Here is a 22,896-nt window from a genome sequence, read left to right as displayed (position 1 = left end):
GGGTGCTGAGTGCTGTGAATAATGAACTTCATGGGATTTGTATAGAAAATAGATGCTACCAATGCAAATAATGTGTTTGGTAGACACAGGCTCATATCATCGTAATTATTCTTAACTGCATCATTCATCACAATGTGTTACCTCCTCAGATATTTGCATGAGATGATTTAACCAATCCTCAATATCAGCAATGGTGGTCCTAATGTCAGTGGCTCCTTCTTTCATGCGTTTGGCAGCCTCTCTGATGCTGGCAATAGTTGAATTCCGTAACATCTTCAACTGGAGATCCAGTGTTGTAAGGTTTGGTTTACCTTCCAGTTCTGCCATATGACAGCTAACAGAGATGGTCAATTAGTCATTAAGTATTGCTGACCTTCTGAGAGTAAAACTTTTCCCTTGCCTTTATCCAATTTACAGTACACAGTATTACAATAGATAAAAACGGGAAATGTATGTACAGTACCTGCTGAGGTCCTCCATCAAATAGTTGATCAGCTTAAGCCAGATCTCTGCTAGTCGGGTGTCTGAGGCTTTGGCTAGTATAGCAGTTTTCAAAGAGGTGAGGTTTGAATGCTGTGAGTAAAAAAGCCAGCACCATCTGAGAACAGGCACAAACCAGTTGCGCTACACAACTTATTGATGATAATAGTATTTTCATGTTGACCCCACAAGCTTACCAATCGTTCAGCAATGTACAAGATAATGTTGACCGAGTCTAAGCGGTGGCTTATGTCTTCCCAGTATGATGTGAGGATAACAACAGGCTTGGTGCTAGCCCAGGGCAAATAGTGGTAGTGATTGCCTATAAAAGCCACACAAACCAAGTATGTGAGACTTCCACATGATCTCTAAGCTGTCCTCAGTGTCATTTAACAACAGAGACACTGAACAGTTTGAACCCACCATCAAATACAGCACAGGAGTACTGAGTGGTAGATGACAAGGGCTTGTAGGTGGTGTCTAGCTTGTTGCCATAGTTTCCGATGCTGACTTCAAATTGGATGGGTTCACCAGGTTCCTGCAGCATGCATGCACTATGGAACACTGCACACAGAGAGTATTTCCTCCGTCGCTGGTATTTCTGCTCAAAAAAGATTACGTATGTTTTTTTTTATCAGCATCATTCAGAGAAAGTAAAACATTTTATGAGGTTGATTCCACTCATAGCATACATGACTCAATGTCATTTTATTACCTGGGCTACTAGGATGTCATCTCTTGGAATTTCCTCCACCTTCTTCTCAGGTTTGCCATCTAGCTGAGCGGTGAGTTCAACCAGGATACGACCCCGGTACGCAACCCCTTCACCCTGCAAGACAGGAAAGATTTATGAATAAAAAAGATGCAAGGCTTTTTTATAACCTACATGCAAAACACCTACACTTACCTTCCCGTGGTTCAGCTCCTCGTATGCATCAGGAAGTCCTGAGTACTCCCTCGGACTGCCGTATAAGTTTAGGTAACAAGGTCCAAAGGCTGGTAGGAATCCAACGTGTGCCTCTGGTAAATCAACTGAAAAAAAATACATCCAATTTAAATACTTGTATATCTCACATTTTTTGTCTTAATCCGTTCAAAAGTTTGGGGTCACTTAGAAATTTCCATTCTGCTCCATTATAGACAGAATACCAGCTGAGATTTGTTGCATTGTTTTTTTCAATCAGGGCAGCAGTTTTCAGATTACATTATGTGCTTACATAATTGCGAAAGGGTTCTCCAATGTTTTCTCAGTTAGCCTTTTAAAAATTATATCAGATTAGTAAACAGAATGTGCCTTTGGAATATTGGATGAATGGTTGCTTATTGCTAATAAGGGCAATGTAGATATTGCATTAAAGATCAGCCATTTTTCTACAACAGTCATTTACAACATTAATGATGAAAACAAGGACATTTCTAAGTGACTCCATTTCTAAGTGACTCCAAACTTTTAAACGGTAGCGTATGTGTATGAAATGTGTTATATAAATAAACTTGCCTTGGTTTGTCTTAGTCATGGGAAAAGTAGCAGAAAGCTGTTTTTTAAATTGAAATGAAACATACCTGAAGATGTTGCATCAGTGTCATCCTCAGCGTGAGGCTCTTTGAAAGAAACACATAGTTCTTTCAAAGGAGGTTTGTTTTCAAAGATTTTAAAGTCAGAAAAAACTTGCACACTCTATCTCTTAATTCTTTTATTCCAGCGTTTCGGCCTGTCAGCCTTTGTCAAGGTTCCTAATGTGGACACTAGCAAATCCAGTCTTAAAGCACCAGGTGTCAATCAAGGGCACTCTGGGTATCTCACCAGGTGTGTAATCAAGCTAGGTCCACACAATCAATTATGATGCACATAACCACAACATACAAAGGGAGCCTATCATCAAGACGATTACAGAAACACTAGTGTTCATAAATTACAATATTTACAAAATTTACAAGACAGTCAGCATACAACATATCAAACTTTTCAAGTTATATTCTACACTGTGGGCTGTATTTTGGGTCACCAGCGCATGGCGTAAAGTTCGTTATTCACCGGCGCGAAGTTGAATTCGTTATTTTGCACCTTTATTTTTTAAGCATTGCGCCGAGGGGTGTGGCAATTAACAACCTAGGGAGGGACCTGGCGCATTGTCTAAAAATCGCTATCATACACCACCTAAACCTGGTCAGAAGTCAATGGCGAGTTGTTCATATGCTATTTTAAGAGCGCATGTCAACAGTCATATTGGCAGGTGCACGCACCATCCTTCTATCATTCATGAACGCACACCAGCGCACCTCCATGCAAAGCATTACAAATTGCACGATTACAATGGTAAACATAATTAGAATAAAGATATCACGAAATACTGTACATCTCATGATGAGTAGTTATTCACCATCATTTGCAAATTGGTAATGACGGTTAAAAGTGATTAGGGGAGAGGCGAGAGACACGTATTGAGCACAGCTGAAGACGCACTGTCACGAGATATAAGCAACTCCTCTGCAGGATAAATGTTGTTTTATTCAGTCATTTGAGCAACATTAGGGTAAGTGTTGCTTTTTCCAGCCTACGTTTTCGATGGTAACCCATTGTCAGTCAATAGTGAAAGTAACTGCATATAACTGTCTTGTCGTTGACTGACTCCTTGGTGAAGTTAGTTTCACTTTGCCAATGAGTTCAAATAATAGACGAGTGCAAATGCGTGAAGGCTATGCTAGGTTTTAGTAAAGCATGGTTTAAGAATGACTATTCCATACGGTCTCGCAAGCAGCCTCCTTCAAATGCGCCGTTGAATGCTAAAATACCGATGCATTTATTTGACATATCGCGCCGTTAAAGGGAATGACAGATGTCATTCTCATTGGTTTAAAATGATGTTACGCCCCAAACACACCCATATGACTGATTAAAAGACCTAGGAACACCTTGTTACGCCATGCGCTCCACTTTTGAGAACGAATCCCCTCCCAATGTGAACTGGACATCCTACTAAATTTGAATAGACTTTTGACGAGTGACGATGCACTTTAGAATGTCATGATAGGGCCCATTGTGTCTTTACCTAATTCATCATAGTCACTAATTACAGTACATCATATGCATGTTTAGTACAAATACCCAATATTGTCACTTTCAATCCGATCCAACACTTTCTGTCCACATTCAAACATGTCTATATAAAGTTTATTTTAAATAAAAGGTCTCAAATCCAGTTCTTCATTCAGACCATTGGGTCTTAGAGTCCATAGATGTGAAATCCAAAAAGCCTCCCTCTTTAATAAAATTGTTTCAAAGTTCCCTCCCCTCTGAGGTTGTTGCACCTTTTCAATCCCTGTGTATTTTAAGGATGATATTGGGTGATTAAACTCCATAAAATGTTGGGCCACAGGATAGATGCTATTTTGGCATCTTATGGTACTTCTGTGTTCCGCAATCCTCTGTTTTAATTCACGAGAGGTTTTCCCCACATACGCTTTTCCGCACGGACAGGTCAGCATGTAAATCACCCCTTTTGTGTTGCATGAAATTATACCTTTAATATTTATCTTTTCGTCAGTGTGTGGATGGTTAAAATATCTTTTCTTTGAAGTGGAGTTGCATTGGGCACATGCTCCACATTTGTAATTTCCATCAGGGATAGGTGTTAAGCGTGTTTGAGAGGGTGGTGGAGGGGTGGGGACATATTCAGACTGTACTAACTAATCCCTCAGATTTCAGCCACGTTTAAACACAACAGTTGGGAGATCCTTGTATAAATGTTTAATGGTTTCATATTTTTGTAAGATATGCCAATGAGTTTGAATATTTTTTTTAAATTGTTCAGATGTTTTGGTATATTTGGTAATAAATAAATTTGAATAGGTTTAAAAAACTCTTCTCTTGTTTTTGAGAGGATCTTTTTGGTGGATTTTTCAATACTCTTTTCACTATATCCACATCTTTTAAATTTGTTTTTTGACTAAATTTGTTTGTGATGTGAGAAGTCAGATTCTTTCTTACAGATCCGCCTCAGTCTACAAAATTGACTGTAGGGTAAACAGTTTTTTAAGGGTAGAGGGTGGTAACTATCTGCCCTTAAAAGGGTATTTCTATCAGTTTGTTTAGTGTATAGATCAGTATATAGTCCGCCCTCTCCTTTTTATGATCCATAGATCAAGAAAATTAATTTTGGTTGGGTCCTTTTCCATAGTAAAAGATAGATGTTCAACTTTAGTGTTGAGGAGGTCATGGAGTGACATCAGTTCATTCTCATTTCCCTTAAACACAATAAAAATGGCATCTAAAAAGCATTTCCAGAGTAAGATTTTATGAAATAAATATGTCAAAGTCAACAATAGTTTGATGATAACATTTACTACTTCATTGGGTAAGGTTTACACTTGCTAAATGCAAGTGTCCTTTCAGCCAATAATGTGTTAGCAATTCAGTCCATAAAAACCTAAGGTTTAGTTGTTTTTGACACTAAACATCACAATGGTAAAGAAATGTGATTTAAGTGACAGTGTGGTGGTGTTGGATTGGCATGATTATCTCAGAAACCACACAAAAGGCTGTAATCAAGAGTTTGAAACAAATTGTGTCAAGTTGTCAGGAATGTCTCATCACTAAAACAATCATGCTTTGCGCCACTGTTAGACAGATAGCATGTCTGAACGTACAAAATGTGAAATGGACAGCAGGGGGACTTCACTTGGTTCTTCACCAGCAAAATAAGAGGAAGCTGAGGCAAGAGTGGATCTACTGTAATAGTAGACCTAATGCTCTATGCTCAGATTTATTAGATCTGTCTGATATAGAAGCTTTAGAATGTGAGATAGGAGATTTGTAGCATGATCATGATCTGACAAATCTCTGGAGAACTGGAGTAATGAGTTTTCAGGAACTTTCCAAATGCTAAGAATAATTTGGGTTATTAGTTGAAAAGGGTTACCATACATTAGAAAAATACAACAGTAAAGTAAAAGTAAGAGCTATACCTTCAATCTCCTCACCGGAAGATGCTATTTGTGAAAGATTTAGGTATGTGGTTCCAATAGTATCATTCTTTGTGAGACAATCCCTGTAAAAAATATATATAATAGAACTTGCATATATTTTCATATGCAAGGGCATATAGCAATTTCTGTTATCACACACAACAGTTTGTAGGATGTTAAAATGCATATTAGCGACCATTACATTTATGTCATATGGACTTACCAATCATATACAGTCAGCTTAATGCGCTCACACATAGATGGCAACTAGAACATAAGAAAATATGCACATAGTAGTAGTAGTAGTATAAATAGTAGTGTTGCTCTTTAAATTGATAAGCGAGTTTAATATGGGCTGAAATATGTGCCACCAGAAACTGAATTTGAATCATCTAAATGTGAATCATTGCATTGGAAAACTGAATCTGAATAGTATAATTTGAAATTGAATTTATTTGATAGTATGGAACCCTGGCACCTATGACACTGTCCCCTCACCTTGATCTGAAGATTAATGAGCTGGTTCCACTCAGGATTTGCATTCTTGTCAATGATTTTTGTGCAAAGCTACAACAAAGATGCAAAACATCATTATTCTTGATTAGGGAAATTGATTCAATGGTTGTTAACAGCTCAAATAATACCTTTTTGCCAGCAAAACTGACTTCCAAAAATGGGTCCACCAAGTTTTTATAATCAGCCACTCCTCCAAAGAAATGCTTGACTGTCTGTGCAATTGAATCATCCACTAGTAAAGGATTGAAAAACAATGTTCAGTGTATCAAAGACTGGAAGTTGCCACTTAAGATCATATGAAGTCCCCTCATAACACATTTTATACACTGTACATACATTCCAGGACTCATTGAAAGAGAAGATTTTAAAGCAAAATCAGGCACATGGATGCATGTGTGAGACATACTCTGAGGCATGTCCTCAGCTCGATATACTTTGAGGGTGAGGGTAGCCGATCTCAATGAGACCCCAGCTGGTCGAAGTAGGTTTTTCTCAACGTCATCTTGGTCCTCATTGCGATCCCTCTTCTCCACCTAGTGAAAACAAACAGTGTGTTGTTCCATATGGATCCCCTGTAACTCTTCAGACATATTAAAATGACTCCTAAGGAGAGTTTGCCCCTGTAACTCTTCAGACATATTATAATGACTCCTAAGGAGAGTTTGCCCCTTCATGTCTCTTAACAGTACACAGAAAATATTTTTTCAATTATTGGAATGGATACACTACAAACTCGTTCTCCACACACAAAAGAAATCACACATTCCTAATGACTTTTTTTTATTATTATTAACTATTGGAGGAGAAAAGGCCTTTGATCACTGAATATATGGAGGGGGACCATTAAATTATGTTATGCAAAAAGCCTACCTTAAAACTGTCCTCCCAGTGAATTAGAAATGTGCATACCTTTACGGTACATTTACTTAAGTACAATTATAGAGATGATTTTATTTGTCTATGAATTAAAGGAAAGGGTTCTGAGGTTTACGTAGAGCAATGATATTATCACATTTGTATGATAAAGTGTCACAAATATAAAAAACAACATTCCAGACAATACTGGTAAGGCCCTCACAGCCCAGAGGTTGGGTTAACAACAGTTATGATTTTACCGGTGGCTCATCTCCGGTTCCAACTATCATCATGCTGACTTTCAGGTAACCTCTTGCCCCAGAGCTTAAATCATCTGCATCACTCAGAAGAAGCCACTTTCTCATAATAGCATGAGCTTAGTCACATAAGCAAAGACCCACACACACACACACACACACACACACACACACACACAAACAAAACAAAACAAAACAAACAATGTGTTAAGCAAACAAAATTGACAGCGATTATTTAATCAATGGTGTAGTAAAACAGTGGTCCAGTGGTTTTTGGTTTAAGTATCTGACTGGTACCTGGTTCATCATAGACATATCCAATGTCCATCTGTTAGAAAAAATAATTAATAATTCATTTTGATTACACAAACTAATTGCATTCATTGCATTGGAAAGAAATGTGTTTAGAAATCATTTTAGCATGTACATATACACATAAAAAGACTCAAAGGGAAGTTTAGATATTTTGGATTTATGTTGAGACATTCAGCATATAATAGAAACATAACTGCACACCTTGAACTCTCCTATAAGACTGTCTGCCCTTACTGAGTATGAGTTATACACCTGGAGATAGGAGAGAAATATGCGTTAGAGGTTAAAGGGGAAATCCAGTGTTAAATGGGTTTTAGATACAGTAGAGTCATGGACGAGGGGTGACCCTATCCAGACCGAGAGCATTCAGAACTTAGCCAGTTTTTACAGATTCTTCCATAGCGCTATTAGCGCTAGCAACAGGACATTTCTCATACTGCACATAAATCGCTTCTTTTAACCCATCTACAAGGCTAACAAGAGCTCCACACTTCGTTGACAGTGTAATTAGGTTCTTAACATTTAAAACGAGGCATTATCTCGTGTTGTTGACGTAAGGAAGACTGCAGGCGTGAGCATTCAAAAAGGGGGGGGTGTTGTCGATAGACTTATCGATTCTTAGATTCAAAATGGCGTCGCCCGGAAAACAAGGGGAAAAGTTACTCCAGGTAGTGTCAGTGTAAACTGTCTTCTAAATAAACTTTCAGCACACATACAATGTTGCCAATGCCTCTTGTTAAGAACCGAATTACACTGTCCACGAAGCATGGATTTGTCCTCTCTCACAGTTTAATCCTATTAAACTTTTTTTCAGTTATTTCCACAGACTTTTCTTGATGATATTGGCTTTCAACATGAGCCCAACCCACAGCCTAAGTTAAACTCACCCGCAGTATGACATATTCATCAAACAATTCAGAAGGGAGCATGTTGACATTGTAGAAGAAGATCTAAAATTAACAGGACAACAGAAGAACATTATAAGAACATGATCTGTAACCTTCTTTATCTATATATTATATATATTGTGAATTTAAATCAACTGTAAAATTAAATCTGATAAGTGTTTGAACCTGTGGCTAAAACGTAAGGATATATGAAACAAACAGCCTTCTATTAACTGACACAACCACCCAACAACTACATTTCTGTACAGCAAGTATGTCTAGGCTTTATGCCTGCTATGTAAAAATATGTATCTACATTTCAATGTATTATTTCTCAGTGTGAATGAATGCAAAATAGTGGCACACCTCATCGAAAAAAGGATTATTTCCTCTTTTGATTCTAGTCCTATGTGTTTGTCCACAAACATTGACTTTAACAACAGGCTTGATTCTGTTGCCTGCCAGTTGCCTTCCTTCAATCACTCGGATCCGGAGCTAATGGATAACATAGGAAATAAAGCTGGTTATCAAATAAAGATTTTGAGATAAGTTACTCCAAAAAAACATATGTTGAATCCATTAATGCCAAGGTGGAATGTGTCCTAACAGTACACTGCCTTTTCAAAAGTTGGGGGTCAATTACCAATTCCCATTCCATACAGAATACCAGCTGACTGCTTCTACCCTACAAGGTTATTGCATAGTTTGGAGCTGTGCTCTAGGACACCATTGTTTTTTTTAGAGGTAACTGGTTCCAATCAAGCGCTGTCCACAGGGTGTGGCATGTTATTGCAAACTGAAATGATAGCCATCTTTCATCAAGTTTCCTTATATCCTGCATAAATACTCCACTTAACCACCACCAAAGCACCCCCAGACCATCATTCTCCCTTCACCATGCTAGACAGATGGTACGATGACATTCAGTTTAAGTTTCTCTGCCATTTCACTCTTTGAATTGCCTTCATTTCTCAGTTTTAGAAGAAGGTTCTGTGTTTCTGGCCATTTTGTGCCTGTAATCAAGCCCACAATAGCTGATGCTGATACTCAACCTCCAGATAGTCAACTCATCTAAAGTCATGCTTCTTTAATCAGGGCAGAAGTTTTCAGCTGTGCTAACATAATTGTGAATGGGTTTTCTAATGATCAGGTAGTATTTCTGATATTTGAAGATGTTTTAATGGCCAAAAAAATAGCTTTTACCTCGAAAACTAGGATACTGCTAAGTGACCCCAAACTTTTGAACAGTTTTGAAAAGTGCATTGTAGTATACTGTAGGTACTACTTTCTCTGAAATTTGGTGATTGAGTGGGTACAAACACTTCTTGCCCAGCTCAAAAGATGACTCATTCATCCTGGTGTCTTTACCCACACACACATACCTGGAAATCCTGGGGTTTGTTCACCAGGGCCCTGTGTCTCTTCCTGGTAACCTTCCATGCTGGTTCTCTGGGCTGACCAGGGAGGGGAGCTGCATCAGAAGGCACCAACTGCCCTCCATCGACCACATTGTCAACTCCTTCACCTCCATCATCTTCCTTGCCTTATAAGCCACCAACAAATTTGACCACATAGACATAAGCCAATAGATTTCCATTCATTCAATTTAATATATACTTAGCCTTTCTATTTACACTTTCCACATAATTATTTAGACTAAGAGGGGCAGAAGTGCATACATTAGAAAGCACAGTGAAAACAGCGACTTTGTCCGTCCTTATAAAGTGTACTCTGTATCCATATGCAGAATTCACAAACTTTGAGTCTGACCGATAAATTGGTGTGGCAATATTATCGGCCGATATTTGATATTTATTGATCTATCGGTATCACCGTTTATAGAGGTCGATAATCATTTTAAAATTAAGTAAAGGAAAGCCAAATACTGATCCTTCATCTGAACTTCATTCTGAATATTGTCTTTTCAGCTTTTCAACATTACGTCCAACAGTAAAATAATGTTAGCATTGTGGTTGAGTGGTGGAGGCTAACTTGATTGTTGGTGTATTTGCGAAACATAAACACAGTTATACAGAGTAACTTAAAGGTACAGTCAGATATTTTTCATGACAACCTTGACAGGGACAACAAGGAGGCAGACATTTTGCCCCTCAACAGCCCCCTCCCCTGGACAATTGCACTACCCTATCCCACCCATAGTGTTCTATTTATAGTTATAAATCTACATACTGAGATTATGCTCATACAAAGCCATATTCTACTGCTCTTTGTACTATTCATCCTGCACATATACTTATTTTTACTACTCTTATAATGTTACTGTTATTACACTGCAATGGCACTGTTACTACACTGGACATAATTGTACTGTGCATATTTGTCTATACGGTTCATACTGAATATCCATATTTAGTCTGGTTTTCGTATAATATATTACTGTTAATACACTGCATATATCTAATATAATTTTAAAAAATAAGTGCGTGCAGTATGAACAGTATAAAGAGCAGTAAAACATGGCTATGTACAAGTGCAATTACAGTATGTACATTTTATAAATAGAATACTATGGATGGGATAGAGCAATTGTCCGGGAGGAGGGAGCTGTTGAGGGGCAGCCTTGATTGTCTCCTTATCATCACTGTCAAGGTTGCCATGGTTGTGGACACATCAACAGGCACAGGCAAGGCGACATCGGTGGTGGGGGGGGGCTTAGTTGATTGGTTGTCACTGGGTTGCAGAGCAAGAGTTCAGTTGGGTGACAGCCGAAGGGAAGAAGCAACCTGCTCCTTCGGGTGCGGAGAGACTTGTAATGCCTCTCGGTGAGATGGTGTTAGAGCCATGTACAGGTGTGCAGTTGTAGGTGGAGAGGGAGTAAAGGAGAGGGCTCAGCACACAGCCCTGTAGTACGCGGTGTTCAGTGTGAGGGCTGATGAGTTATCTAACCGACTGCGGCCTGTTGGTTAGAAAGTCCAGAATCCAGTTACAGAGGGAGGTATTGATGCCCAGTTCACTGAGTTTGGTGATCAGTTTGGAGGGGATGATGGTGCTGAATGCTGAACTGAATTCAATGAACAGCATTCTCACTAGATGCTGCTATTGTCAAGGTTGTACAAGGCAGAGTGAAGTGCTGTAGAGATGCTCCTGTTCTGACAGTAGGCTGCACAGCACAGGCCCTGAGGATGCCATCAGGACCAGCAGCCTTACGTGCATTAGACTTGCTCAGTGCTGCACACACATTGGGGGTGGAGAGTGTGAGGGGCTGGTGTTCTGCAGAGACCACAGCCTTGATGGCCACCTCCTTATTGTCCCTGTTAAAGCAGCCATAGAAGTGGTTTAACTCATCAGGCAAGGAGGTGTCGGTGGTAAGGGGGGTGAAGTGAGTAGTTTTGTAGTCTGTAATAGCCTGGATGCCTTGCCACATGTGTCGGGGGTCAGAGTTGTTCATGAAGTGATCCTCGATCCTTAGCTTGTGGTTGTGCTTGGGGGTGAATGTAAATTGCCTTGTGTTGAATTGCGAGGCTCAGCCTCGCACTCAACCGTACTTGAACTGACAAACAGTAGCACCTTGGATAGGGAGTCGAGCATGCTAATAATCAAGCTATAAGCCCAGGCTGCTAGCTCTCTTATTAACCAACTCTTAAAGGCACAATGTGTCTTTTTTGTGAACTTTTGAAGTGTAATGCATTCAAAAATCAACTATACATGTCAATAGAATGTGAAGAAATAACACTACTGACATTTTCTAATCGAAGAATATGCATAGCATTGCAGAGATCTCCTCCAGAATTAGCGTGCTAACCGACTAGCCCCGGGTCGTCCAGTCTTGCAATACGTCTGAGGTGGCGACAGGGAGTAACATACCGGCCAAACCGTCTTCAGTGCAGCCCAGAGCAGTCGAGAAAGAGACAACGCAATTACGCACGCTCTGCTCCCACCCCCTCCTGCTCCTCCCCTCCCCCACGGAGTTCAAGTTCTACAGTGAAGTGTACTGCGAGAATGGCCGAAATTTCTAGGAAGAGACCTCCATCGCCTCCAGCTAAAAAAAACTCGATCTGAGGCGAAAAGAATATCAGATGGGAAGCAAGCAAATACACGTTAATCTAGGGAGTGCTTTCCACCGATGGAGACAGCTTGGATAGCAAGGAGATGCAGTTCGATTCTGAACTTGCGACATTTCTTCTTGACTGGTAAGTAAACATCTGTTAAACATAATTCATAATTTTGATTAAGCAAAGGAGATATTGTAGAATTAGCTCTCGAGCCACTAGGTAATGTTTGTTAGCTGTAGATCGCGGTAAATTGACTTCGTTCGACCGCCATTGCTAACGTTACCAACATAGCGATAGCGTCCTTGCTGCATATGCTAAGCAGTTTGCCAAATACTATTATTTGTACGTGACCAAGGTTTGTGTCCTACACAATACATTGTTTGTAATGTTCCAATATGCAATAAATACATTTTGTTTTCAGATGTTCACTGGCTTGTGGTCTCGCCAACGAATGATGTTGGCAGCATAAGATATTAAAATTACAACTAATGCTAGCTCTACGATCCACGATTAGGATAACTTTCAGATACGTTAGAATACTATCCTCTATCTCCGGTAACGTTATAAGTTGCTTAGATTGTGTCGGGCCATCACCATTTTCCTTTGAAGCTCTTCAAACATGTCTTTATCACAATATACTCATGTGTGTGTTTGTATCTGTTTTCACAGGATCAGAATTCCAGTCCAGTCCTCCCCTATGAAGGTGTAACGATTACATTGCTGTTGCCCAACAGGTAGGAAAATGTAATATTATCTAATTTCAGTAATGTGGCAAAATGCTTAAGCCCAGGTAGTAATTTGTTTCCTGCTGCAGAGGTTCCTAAAAAGTTGGTCAAGCAAACCCTGCTCCCCAGACAGATGCCAGTGTTGCTGTTTCATAAGCTTTTTGTAATATTTAGAGGAATCTAGTTATCTTTGTAAGTAGGCTTTAAAAAACAGTAGAAACAGTGACTAGTGACACAGTAGCTTTATGTTTAAGAACTAATTCCAGCAGTTTTCACAATCACAATGGGGTCCCAACCCCCAGATTAAGAAGTCCTGTCCTGCTCTGATTTGTTCATGTTCTTTCATTACAGTGCATGAAAATGCACTGTACTGTTCTTCCTAGGCAACAACTTTTTTACAGTGCATGAAAATGCACTGTACTGTTCTTCCTAGGCAACAACTTGTTCTTCCTAGGCAACTTCTACTTCTTCTTCTTATTATTATTCCGCTTACCACTTTTTCCGTACGCAATTTCTCTTGAACAGTTTAACTTAGAAACGTCATTCAAACTTTGTAACGTAGGTCTTCAAACAGATCGGGTTGGTATGACTTTTCAACTTTGAAACTTTTATACTTTTTAAACTATTAAAGAAAAACTTTTTAAAAATCCCCATAGACTTAACATTGCCGATTATGACATCATAATATGGCCATTAAGCAATTAGAATCCTATGGCAGGTGTTCAGGCCACCTGCAGCCTCAGGCTTTAAGCATACAATCTGGGTCAATTGACCGATCCCAAGCCCCGCCCCCTTTTACTATGTCACAATGAGGACTTCGGAGGACCTCGGTCAACCTCGGTCAATTTTGAATTTTCTAGTGTCCGTTCTGTATGACAATACGCCAGTTATGCGAATGCTATAATGCTTCTTTTGCGAGTAGCCTAAGTAACTAAATAACTAAAGAGCTCAAAAAGGTTCAAAGATAAGCCTGGGATACTTGTAGAAGTGACATCCGATATCCTGACCGTGTGAAACGTTAACACACATAGGCCTAACTTTGCATAACTTTGGATAGGCTGCTACTTTTCAGTAAAGAAATCTGAGTGTGTACGAAAATGTTCCCTTTATTTGTGTTCATAACTACACACAAAAACATAACTAAATCTGGTTTCCACTGATGAAACGACAACATAAGCCTACGCAAAAAAATATACCTACCTTGCAGGAACTGAACTCGCACATACGATTGGAAGACGCGCAAAAGGCTACACCTTCAATCACGTATCGCCTTACACACATCAAGAACATACTTTCAGCTTTGCTACATTGCCATGTTTAACTTGGGATAGAAGACTGTTGACAGAAATAGGCTAATGATCATTTTTTCAACAAACGCAATAATAGTCGCCTACTGCGATGCATTATTGATTGCTGAACGAGAGATAGACAATGTCTTCTAAAGATCGAATCATGTGCTGATTCAAAACTATGCCTTGCTATAGGCTATGCAGTCTCGAAATCGCCAATATTAGACCTAGCCTACTACATTGCCCACGTTTAAATTAATTATAGCATAATGATGAAGTCTAGTGCAAGACAAACCACGTCTGCAAACTGCAGATATAGGTAGGACATAGATGTCATGCGCGGTATGGGTTTGAACTCGGAGTGGGTTCTTTTCAATACACTTGTATCATGTTTATTTGAACTCTTCCTTCTAAAGCAGCCATTCAAAATAATAAGTAGACTCTCGGCCTACCGAAGAGAAGCTATCTCTCCACCTCCCCAACATGAGCTGCTTAACAGGCTAGTCACTCTCCCAAGTTGTGTGAACTTGGATCTGCAGCACTTGGTCCCGTTACTAATCCTCGAAATATGGTTAGATTTTGTTATGGACACGTCAACACCATATGTTCGCACAGACCTGTTTATTGAATCAGAGTCACATCTGCAGCAAATAAGGTAAACTACCTGCTCGGGATAACGTGCTAATTGTTTATCCAGTTAACATGCATCCCATTAAGATCCACGACACCGGATTTTTTTGTCCTCAATTTGTGGTGTTCCACCTCGTTGATGACAGCGGACATTGTGAATGTGTCCTTCTGCATACTGAAGGCCTTTCTGACCTCTGTTTTTTGAATATATCAATATTACTTGACGCCCAGAAATCCAGCATACACTGTTGCACTAGGCTAAATGGGGGTACGGCTGTCCCCATGTTGAACACGCGTTCTCGCACACTTTCCTGCAAACTTGTCAGACTTAGCAACAGTAACTATGGGACTGACAAAGGGAGGAGGGGCTTGGGATCGGTCAATTAAGACTACACATCCTATTCAACTGTTTTCTCTGCCCAAAACTGTTTCAAAATAAAAGTCCTCACTACAATAATCCACTGTTAAACATTGTAACCCATTAAACTACTGAACTTTTTACATTCAACTTTTAAACGGTCTACTTTTAAACTATCATTAAGCTATCTATCTATTAAACTAGCTGTCTATCAACAACTTTTAAACTATCTACATTCAACTTTTAAACTTTTAAACTATATACATTCACTAGCTGTCTATCAACAACTTTTAACTTGTCATCAACTATGTCAACACTTTTCATCAACTATGACTCCTACCCACTGTAGCTAGTTAGCATGGTTAACAAAGTTAGCATGTTAGCATTGTTAACATTTTTAACAAAACTGCTAAAAATGATTAGCTAGGTTAGCTAAGTCACATGGTTAGCATAGTTAGCATGTTAGCATGCTAGTTAACATTTTTAGCAAAACTGCTAAAAATTATGAGCTAGGTTAGCTAAGTAACTTGGTTAGCATAGTTAGTATGCTAGCATGTTAACATGTTAGTTAGCATAGTTAGCATAACTGCTAAAAATGATTAGCTAAGTTAGCTAAGTAACATGGTTAGCATAGTTAGCATGCTAGCATGTTAACATAGTTAGCATGTTTAGCAAAACTGCTAGAAAATGTTAGTTAAGTTAGCTAAGTAGCATGATTAGCATGTTAGCATTGCTAGCACTGCTATAAAACATTAGCTAAGTAGCATGGTTAGCAGAATTAAAAATCTTAGCATAACTGCTAGCAAACATTAGAGCCGTTCTAACTTTCAGTTATCGTCAAATATCTACCTATACACAGCCATTAAACTATTTGAATATCAACATTCATTAAACTGCTAGAAAACGTTAGCTAAGTAGCATGGTTAGCAGGTTAGCATTGCTAGCACTGCTATAAAACATTAGCTAAGTAGCATGGTTAGCATAGTTAAAAATCTTAGCATAACTGCTAGCAAACATTAGAGCCATTCCAACTTTCAGTTATCGTCAAATATCTACCTATACACAGCCATTAAACTATTTGAATATCAACATTCATTCAACTTCCAGTCTGTCAACAACTTTTAAACTATTTACCTTCAACTTTTAAACGGTCTACTTTTAAACTATCATTAAACTAGCTGTCTATCAACAACTTTTAAATTATCTACTGTCTATCAACAACTTTTAAACTATCTACATTCAGCTTTTAAACAGTCTACTTTTAAACTATCAACTTTTATTAAGCTATGCAACCACCATGTCTATCCTAGCATCACCGTAGTAACCATCTCTGTATTATCTGTTTTAACTATACATGATATTTTACATCACAACTTTAGCATTTTCATGCACTGGTAATTCCTTGGAATTGCATTTCTAGTTCAGATTGGTGTGTCAACAGGTTGAATTTCCTGCTGCAGATCACCTCTTCATTTCCTGTGGCTCATCAACATGAAGCCTGACTCGTTAGCCCAACTTCTTGCTGTTGAAGACTGCTAAGGACTATCCATGTGCCCAGCTGCTTCCCTCCTGCCTCATATAGTCCAAAAGTTACATTTCTATTCATGTTGTTGCACTATGTAGATGTAAAGTTTATTCCTGTTTGGTAGATTGGTATACTAACATCATGCTTTTCTCTCCTGTTCCTGACTTCTTAGAATCTATTTGTTGTTAAAGAGTTGTTTAAACTAATGTAATTTCAAGTGGTAGCTTTGGCTCTTGACATTTGTGCCCATAGTTTTAAATATGAACTCATAGCCTAAAGGTGCAAAGGAAAAGTTGAACATACCATTTTAGTCATAATTCAGGTATTCTTTATGTTACATGAAATGTAGCCACTGTGCTCTTAGAATGGGAAGTTTTATTGTTAGTTGTAGAGGATGATTGTGTAAGGAAAAACGTTCTGTAAGGCGGTCATTATCGTGGCATATCTCCCGACAGTGATGCAGCGCTGGCCGTGGCCTGCCGAGTTTCACTTTCCTTGACATTCTCTGGTTATACTTAGCAACGGTCCGGTATTAAAAATTATCAGACCGTAGGACAGGGGTCGGCAATTACGTTTGGACCCGGGCCAATTTTTTTTCAGACAATGGCATCGCGGGCCATAGCTTTTGTAATGGGGGGGGGGGGGGGGGGGGGGTTATAAGCCTACTATTTAAATTATGAATTATTATATTATATTAAAATAAACATCATCTAACTTTTAAAATGCATTTAATTTAATTCCATTAAAAACGTTTATTTGCTTATGTGCGCTGTTTTTATGCCGCCTGCTGCATCTCCTGTCGTCTCTCATGAAACAGGCGACTTGCCTAGCAACTTGCCGTAACTAATGTGTACAAATATTATTCTTTTGGATGACGTGTAAATGATTAGCTGAACATTGCTATATGCTAGTTATCGATGCAAAATGTCGTTGTCAAAAGCCTTGAAAAGAAAAATTGATTCAGAATGCAGGACCTACAAAGAAGAATGGAAGCAGAGGTATGTGTTGAGCCTGCCTGCATTTATTAATGCCAAGCCTATTAATTTAACGAAACATAGGCTATTTTTGACCTTGCCCACTGGAAGAGGGAGACAGGACACTTTTTTTTTTTTTTTTGCACAAGATTACGCGCACTCGCGTGCCAATACCGTTCCGACCTGTGCGTCATGGATAACTGCAAGGATGTTCCACCTGTTGTTTTGTCACTTTAGTAGGACTATCATCTATACCTCAATAAATGTTTTGAAATTGATGGGATTGCTGTAGGCCTTTTTTTCTTTTTAAAAACATGGGGTTAAAAAAAATTTCATTTTTTTATTTTTTATTATTTAAACAGCAAATTAACGTCATCTCGCGGGCCAGATAGAATAGATGGCGGGCCAAAATTGGCCCGCGGGCCACTATTTGCCGACCCCTGCCGTAGGACGTTGGGAAGTCCCATCGGAGTGAATGGAGCATTCTATAGCATTATAAAGAGCCGTGTAATAAATGGTAATAATAATGACCTCTAATAGTAAATAGAACGATTGGCTGTAACCACTGACTACATGGAGCATTTTAGTTACTGGCTACGTAGCAAGAACACCTGTGTTGCTGTCAGACTCACGGTGACTGTTCTCCAAACGCCTCTGCTGGTCAGCGCGCTCTCTGGCTGCTCTGACAGCTCGAGCCGTCCCTGTACTGTTCTCTCCAGGTCTGGGACTGACACTAGACACCCAGGCCTTTTCTTCTTTGCCTGGCCCTTACGTTTGCCCACTCTTGTCTGACTCGATGCAGGGGGGATATAATCTTTATCGTCTGTCTCCATCCGAAAAAAATACCTTATTACTATTTTCAGTTTTATCCATCCATACAATCGCTACTACACGCATGCTAGGCCTAGCCTTTGCTAAGACTCGCTTGCCAAATGCCGCTAGCAAATTTGTATTTATTTCTTAAATGTCATTACCAACAATACCAGTGTGAAAAGCAAAACGTTAATAAAAACTGTTATATGTAGTGATCGGGTAAGGGTGAGCCGCTTGAAGAAGACATTTTCCGGATTTAGGAGGGGTTTTTTCTAGGCGGCGACCATAGACACAGAGACATTCTCTGATAGACAGTAGCGGAGACGGGGGAGGGAGGAGGAGAGGAGGGCATGGGCAATGTGCGTTTCGTCGTTTCTACCACTAGCAAATCATTGTGACAAATCATTGTTTTCCTACATGTTGCCCCCAACTGGATTGGCGTGTGGAGTGTGAATTAAATAAAACGAAATCCTGACGGATTGTGCCTTTAAGGTATCAGGAGGGAGCTACTGTTACACAACTGGAATAGGCCTATAAGCAGATATTGGGGGGTGTCCTCATTTTGGTCAATTTGTCCTCATTTTTAGACACAACTTGGCATCCTTTTCAGAGTCTGGTTGGTGGTCACCCTATTTCGAGTTGGGTCAAAATAGGGTGCAGAACACAGATCCAAGGGGTGGAGCTGGATCTAGGTCCAACTCCTCCCACTATATCCGCGCTTATGCCCTACCATACAGTACATTGATGTGATCATGTAGGTGGCGGTAATGCACCGAAGGGTGCCTAATATGCCAATAAACGCTCACAAGAAGAAGAAGAATCTGCGTACTCTGGTACAATCACTACATGTTATGTCCCACAACCCCGAGCCTGACCAAGATCCAGCTCCACCCCTTGGATCTTGTGTTCTGCAGCGAGACCTACTTGCCTATTTCTGCTACTTCAGCACACATGTAGCCTCCACTTCCCCACCTTTAAAAACAAATTATCACTACCAACTGCTCTTTTCAATGTATTTCTTTATATATATATTTTTTTTTTTTGGGGGGGGGGGGTTAATGCCTTCAATTTGACAGAACAGTGGAGAGAGTGATAGGAAGCGAGTGGGAGAGATATTCTGGTATCCAATATTCATTTGGATACCAGATTGATAGGCTGATTTAGCATTTGATGGTTTTTGAATTCCTCAAATATCGAAATCGGTATCGGTCTTTAAAATTCCATATCGTTCAGCTTCTAGTTCTCATACATTCTACATATCATGTTTTTGCACAAAACTCAGGAAAAAAACTGTCCCATGAATCCATAATGGATCAGTAGCAAAACCACAACTGGCCATTCTCTGAATTTGGGGCAGGCAGAGTGCATCTTTACCAAAGTGTGGTCTGTTTGTACATAGCATGTCACATTCTTAGGCACATGATGCAAGGATATAAGCTTCAAGAAGGCACACGTGTTAGTACATCTACCTCACAGTGTGCTTTCTCTTTATATGAATATACAACTTCAACAGACTTTCTTACAGAAGATAACAGCACATGTTAAAACATTTTTGTCTGTTTTATTTTTGTCTGTCTAAGGGATATTTTGACAAAATAAGTGTTACAGAGAAGGATAATCCTTGTGCTTACCCGTTTCTTCTGCAACATACTCTTTATCCTTGCTATTGTTTGCACTTGATGTTGCATTTGCTGGAGGCTTATAGTCAATTATGAGATTAATTACAGCCTGAAACAAACATTGTATTTCAATGACCAGATGCCTTTGAGACGTATAAAGTGCAATGAGAGATAATGAGATGTCAATATGTGCTATAAAGTGCTGCAAAGTCATACACAGAATAAATGATATAGCCTACTAAAATAAATTCCTTCCATTGGTTAGAGACCTCACTCTCTCTACATTACATACTCATCAACTGTAAAACCAGCATGCCTTTAATCAGGCATCACACCTTACTATGGCAAGACGCAAATTACTCAGGGTTAGTGGGCAGACAAGTACTTGCAAGTAAGTGTAATAAATCAAATGACATACCCCTGTATCTTGTTTCTTGTCACTCAAAAGAGAGATGTTTTTTGCAGGAAGAGACCTGATTTGACCAGAGCCCAGTTCTTTGAGGGATATATTTGCAGATCCAATAAATCTGGAGAGAAATGTGATACACAAATTTGTATGCAGTAAATACCATTTGCAGTGAGTAAGGGTGAAGAATGACCCCACTCCTCTTTTAACTGACTATATCAATCTGCTCTTATAATATTACTGTTAATACACAGCACATATCCTTACTGTAAACCAGTGTTTTTCAACCTTTTTTGTGTGACGGAACATTTTTGACACTGAAAAAATCCCACGGCACACCAAAATCCCAAATATTAAAAAATGAATACCATTGTCTTATTTTTTTTTATAATATTCAAGACTCCAACAAACCCAGGTCCCTTACAATCACCGCAAGACCCTTTCAGTAAAATAAACACAGGGAGAATTCGGTATCGGTTGAAACACGCCCCACAATCAAATAAAAAAAATGGACTGATACCAGACTGAAATTCTGAATATAATTGAGTGTAGTTACGCCAGGCTAAAGTTAACCCTTTCATACATGAAGTCAACCAGGGTTGAACCATGCATAGAGCAGCTAAGGCCTGAGGATGAATCATAGTGAACCAGTGATGAATTACTGTTTCTTTTCCTCTTTTGGGTGGTTACCATGTTGCACAACCAACACAAAATAACCGAGGCAGAAATTTTGTAAATTACTTCAGTTTAAGAGGAAGTGTTGTTGAGAAATTGCTGCACCATTCCTATGTTAAAGATGTATGCTGTGTGTAGATAGTTCACAGCAAGAAATAATTAAAAAGGACATGTATTGTAGCAGTAATAACTAGCAACCGGAACCACATAGCTGTAGCTGGTCACTGAAAAACATGCAAGCTTTATTTATCAAGTGTGAATATTTGTTGAGAGTGGAGGTAATAAACTGACAGGGGAGAAATACCCTCCCAACATCTGATCTCCCAGGTCTATAAATAATGAATAGGTGATGGAACAATTGACTGGCTGAAGATGAGAGTGACTTTATGGAAAAATACGTATTAACGTCTTAAAGTGTAACACCAAACCTCGTCAGTATACTGTAGCTTGCTCAGGGTCCTCAGAGGTTTGGTGCTGTTTTGAACAATATTACTGGTTAGAAAATGCTATTTGGGAAGCGTTTCGCTCACCGCCCTTAGCTAATCCCCTGTTTGCAATTTGTGGCTATAGCGTATACCGGGGTTGTAGTGGTTGATCAACGAAAAATACTGTCTCCACGGCTTATTTGATGTGTTTTCATGCAGAAAAAGACCCTGGGGTCAATTTTTGCCGGAGTTACACTTTAACAGTGTCATTCCATCAGATCAAATGAAGCATTAGTTCAGGCAAGCCACTATAATTCACACGCCTAGCTCATCAGATGATACTCAGCCGATTTACCAGAACCAATCATAGTTTCTCTATTAAGGCGGTCCATTTAAATCATTCCTCGGTCATTCAAAATTGGCTCCTGAGCTTACCAAACGAATACCTGCCATGAATACCTTTTTCTATTCAAATTCTCGTCTTAATGGCCACCTTGTATTTGTCATATCATTTACTGCAGTTGTTAATGGTCATGTAAATTTACTTTACCATATAACTGTGTGTGTATTTGGGGGTGTTAAGTTGTTGTACAATATACAGCACTGCCACCCCACCCTTACCAAACCAAGCCATTCTGCCAAAAATATTATGTTGTATTCTCAACACTAATGCAGTACTTACAGTCTTACAGTACATGTATTTATATGTATTTATTGAATGCACCATTAGGACTGCTAACCGATTTTGTTGTACTCTGTGCCATGACAATAAAGGCATTCTGATTCTGATTCTTACTATAAAACATATAGCTGAGTTAAACCAAGGACAAAGATAAAGGACTTTTTTGTGTTTTTCTTTGTTGACATTTGTACTACATTCCAGTATCTGACAATACACTGCACTGATGGAGAAGGCTGTTGTGACACCTAGCAGTGGTACAGAAACAAAGGCAATCTTTTCTCTACATGGAGGGTTGCAAATAAAACAGCACTGAAGAAATACTAGAAGCATGACCTGTATCAGCCTATCTGCTGGTACAGGTCTCCACAAGCTCAAAAAAATTGGCTCAAGTGACTGAGAATGTGAAAAATTGCTTGACTGTACATGTGCAAAGGAATCTAAGAGTACAATACATAAAAGACTGTTGTGTCACACAAGTGAATCAATG

The 22,896-nt window shown here is 39.2% G+C and overlaps 1 protein-coding gene and 1 long non-coding RNA gene across 2 annotated transcripts in view; one reads left to right on the top strand and one right to left on the bottom strand.

Annotated features, from left to right (window-relative positions):
- myofl (myoferlin like) overlaps positions 1 to 22,896 on the bottom strand; it is a 44,763-nt gene that overhangs the window by 20,455 nt on the left and 1,412 nt on the right. The window contains exons 4-23 of the mRNA XM_076285293.1: positions 20,640 to 20,748; positions 20,234 to 20,330; positions 9,658 to 9,818; positions 8,642 to 8,770; positions 8,276 to 8,338; positions 7,590 to 7,640; positions 7,371 to 7,401; positions 7,077 to 7,192; positions 6,368 to 6,494; positions 6,090 to 6,193; positions 5,944 to 6,012; positions 5,669 to 5,712; positions 5,446 to 5,528; positions 2,044 to 2,082; positions 1,388 to 1,512; positions 1,196 to 1,309; positions 904 to 1,081; positions 678 to 802; positions 464 to 573; positions 142 to 334 (exon numbers count right to left, since the gene is read on the bottom strand). Coding sequence (XP_076141408.1) covers positions 142 to 334; positions 464 to 573; positions 678 to 802; positions 904 to 1,081; positions 1,196 to 1,309; positions 1,388 to 1,512; positions 2,044 to 2,082; positions 5,446 to 5,528; positions 5,669 to 5,712; positions 5,944 to 6,012; positions 6,090 to 6,193; positions 6,368 to 6,494; positions 7,077 to 7,192; positions 7,371 to 7,401; positions 7,590 to 7,640; positions 8,276 to 8,338; positions 8,642 to 8,770; positions 9,658 to 9,818; positions 20,234 to 20,330; positions 20,640 to 20,748 — 2,068 coding nt within the window. The remainder of the gene's footprint in view (positions 1 to 141; positions 335 to 463; positions 574 to 677; positions 803 to 903; positions 1,082 to 1,195; positions 1,310 to 1,387; positions 1,513 to 2,043; positions 2,083 to 5,445; positions 5,529 to 5,668; positions 5,713 to 5,943; positions 6,013 to 6,089; positions 6,194 to 6,367; positions 6,495 to 7,076; positions 7,193 to 7,370; positions 7,402 to 7,589; positions 7,641 to 8,275; positions 8,339 to 8,641; positions 8,771 to 9,657; positions 9,819 to 20,233; positions 20,331 to 20,639; positions 20,749 to 22,896) is intronic.
- LOC143124038 (uncharacterized) lies at positions 11,563 to 17,135 on the top strand. Its single transcript, XR_012986981.1, has 3 exons — positions 11,563 to 12,426; positions 12,958 to 13,022; positions 16,716 to 17,135. It is a non-coding gene; the product is annotated as an uncharacterized LOC143124038 (long non-coding RNA).

The sequence above is a fragment of the Alosa pseudoharengus genome, unplaced genomic scaffold (genome assembly GCF_046254945.1).
Source record: "Alosa pseudoharengus isolate Yale_2024_CS ecotype anadromous, Long Island Sound unplaced genomic scaffold, YU_APseudo_1.1 YU_APseudo_1.1_scf_15, whole genome shotgun sequence".
Classification (NCBI taxonomy): Eukaryota; Metazoa; Chordata; class Actinopteri; order Clupeiformes; family Clupeidae; genus Alosa; species Alosa pseudoharengus.
The sequence above is the reverse complement of the archived record's forward strand: the minus strand, read 5'-3'. Positions and strand labels throughout refer to the sequence as shown.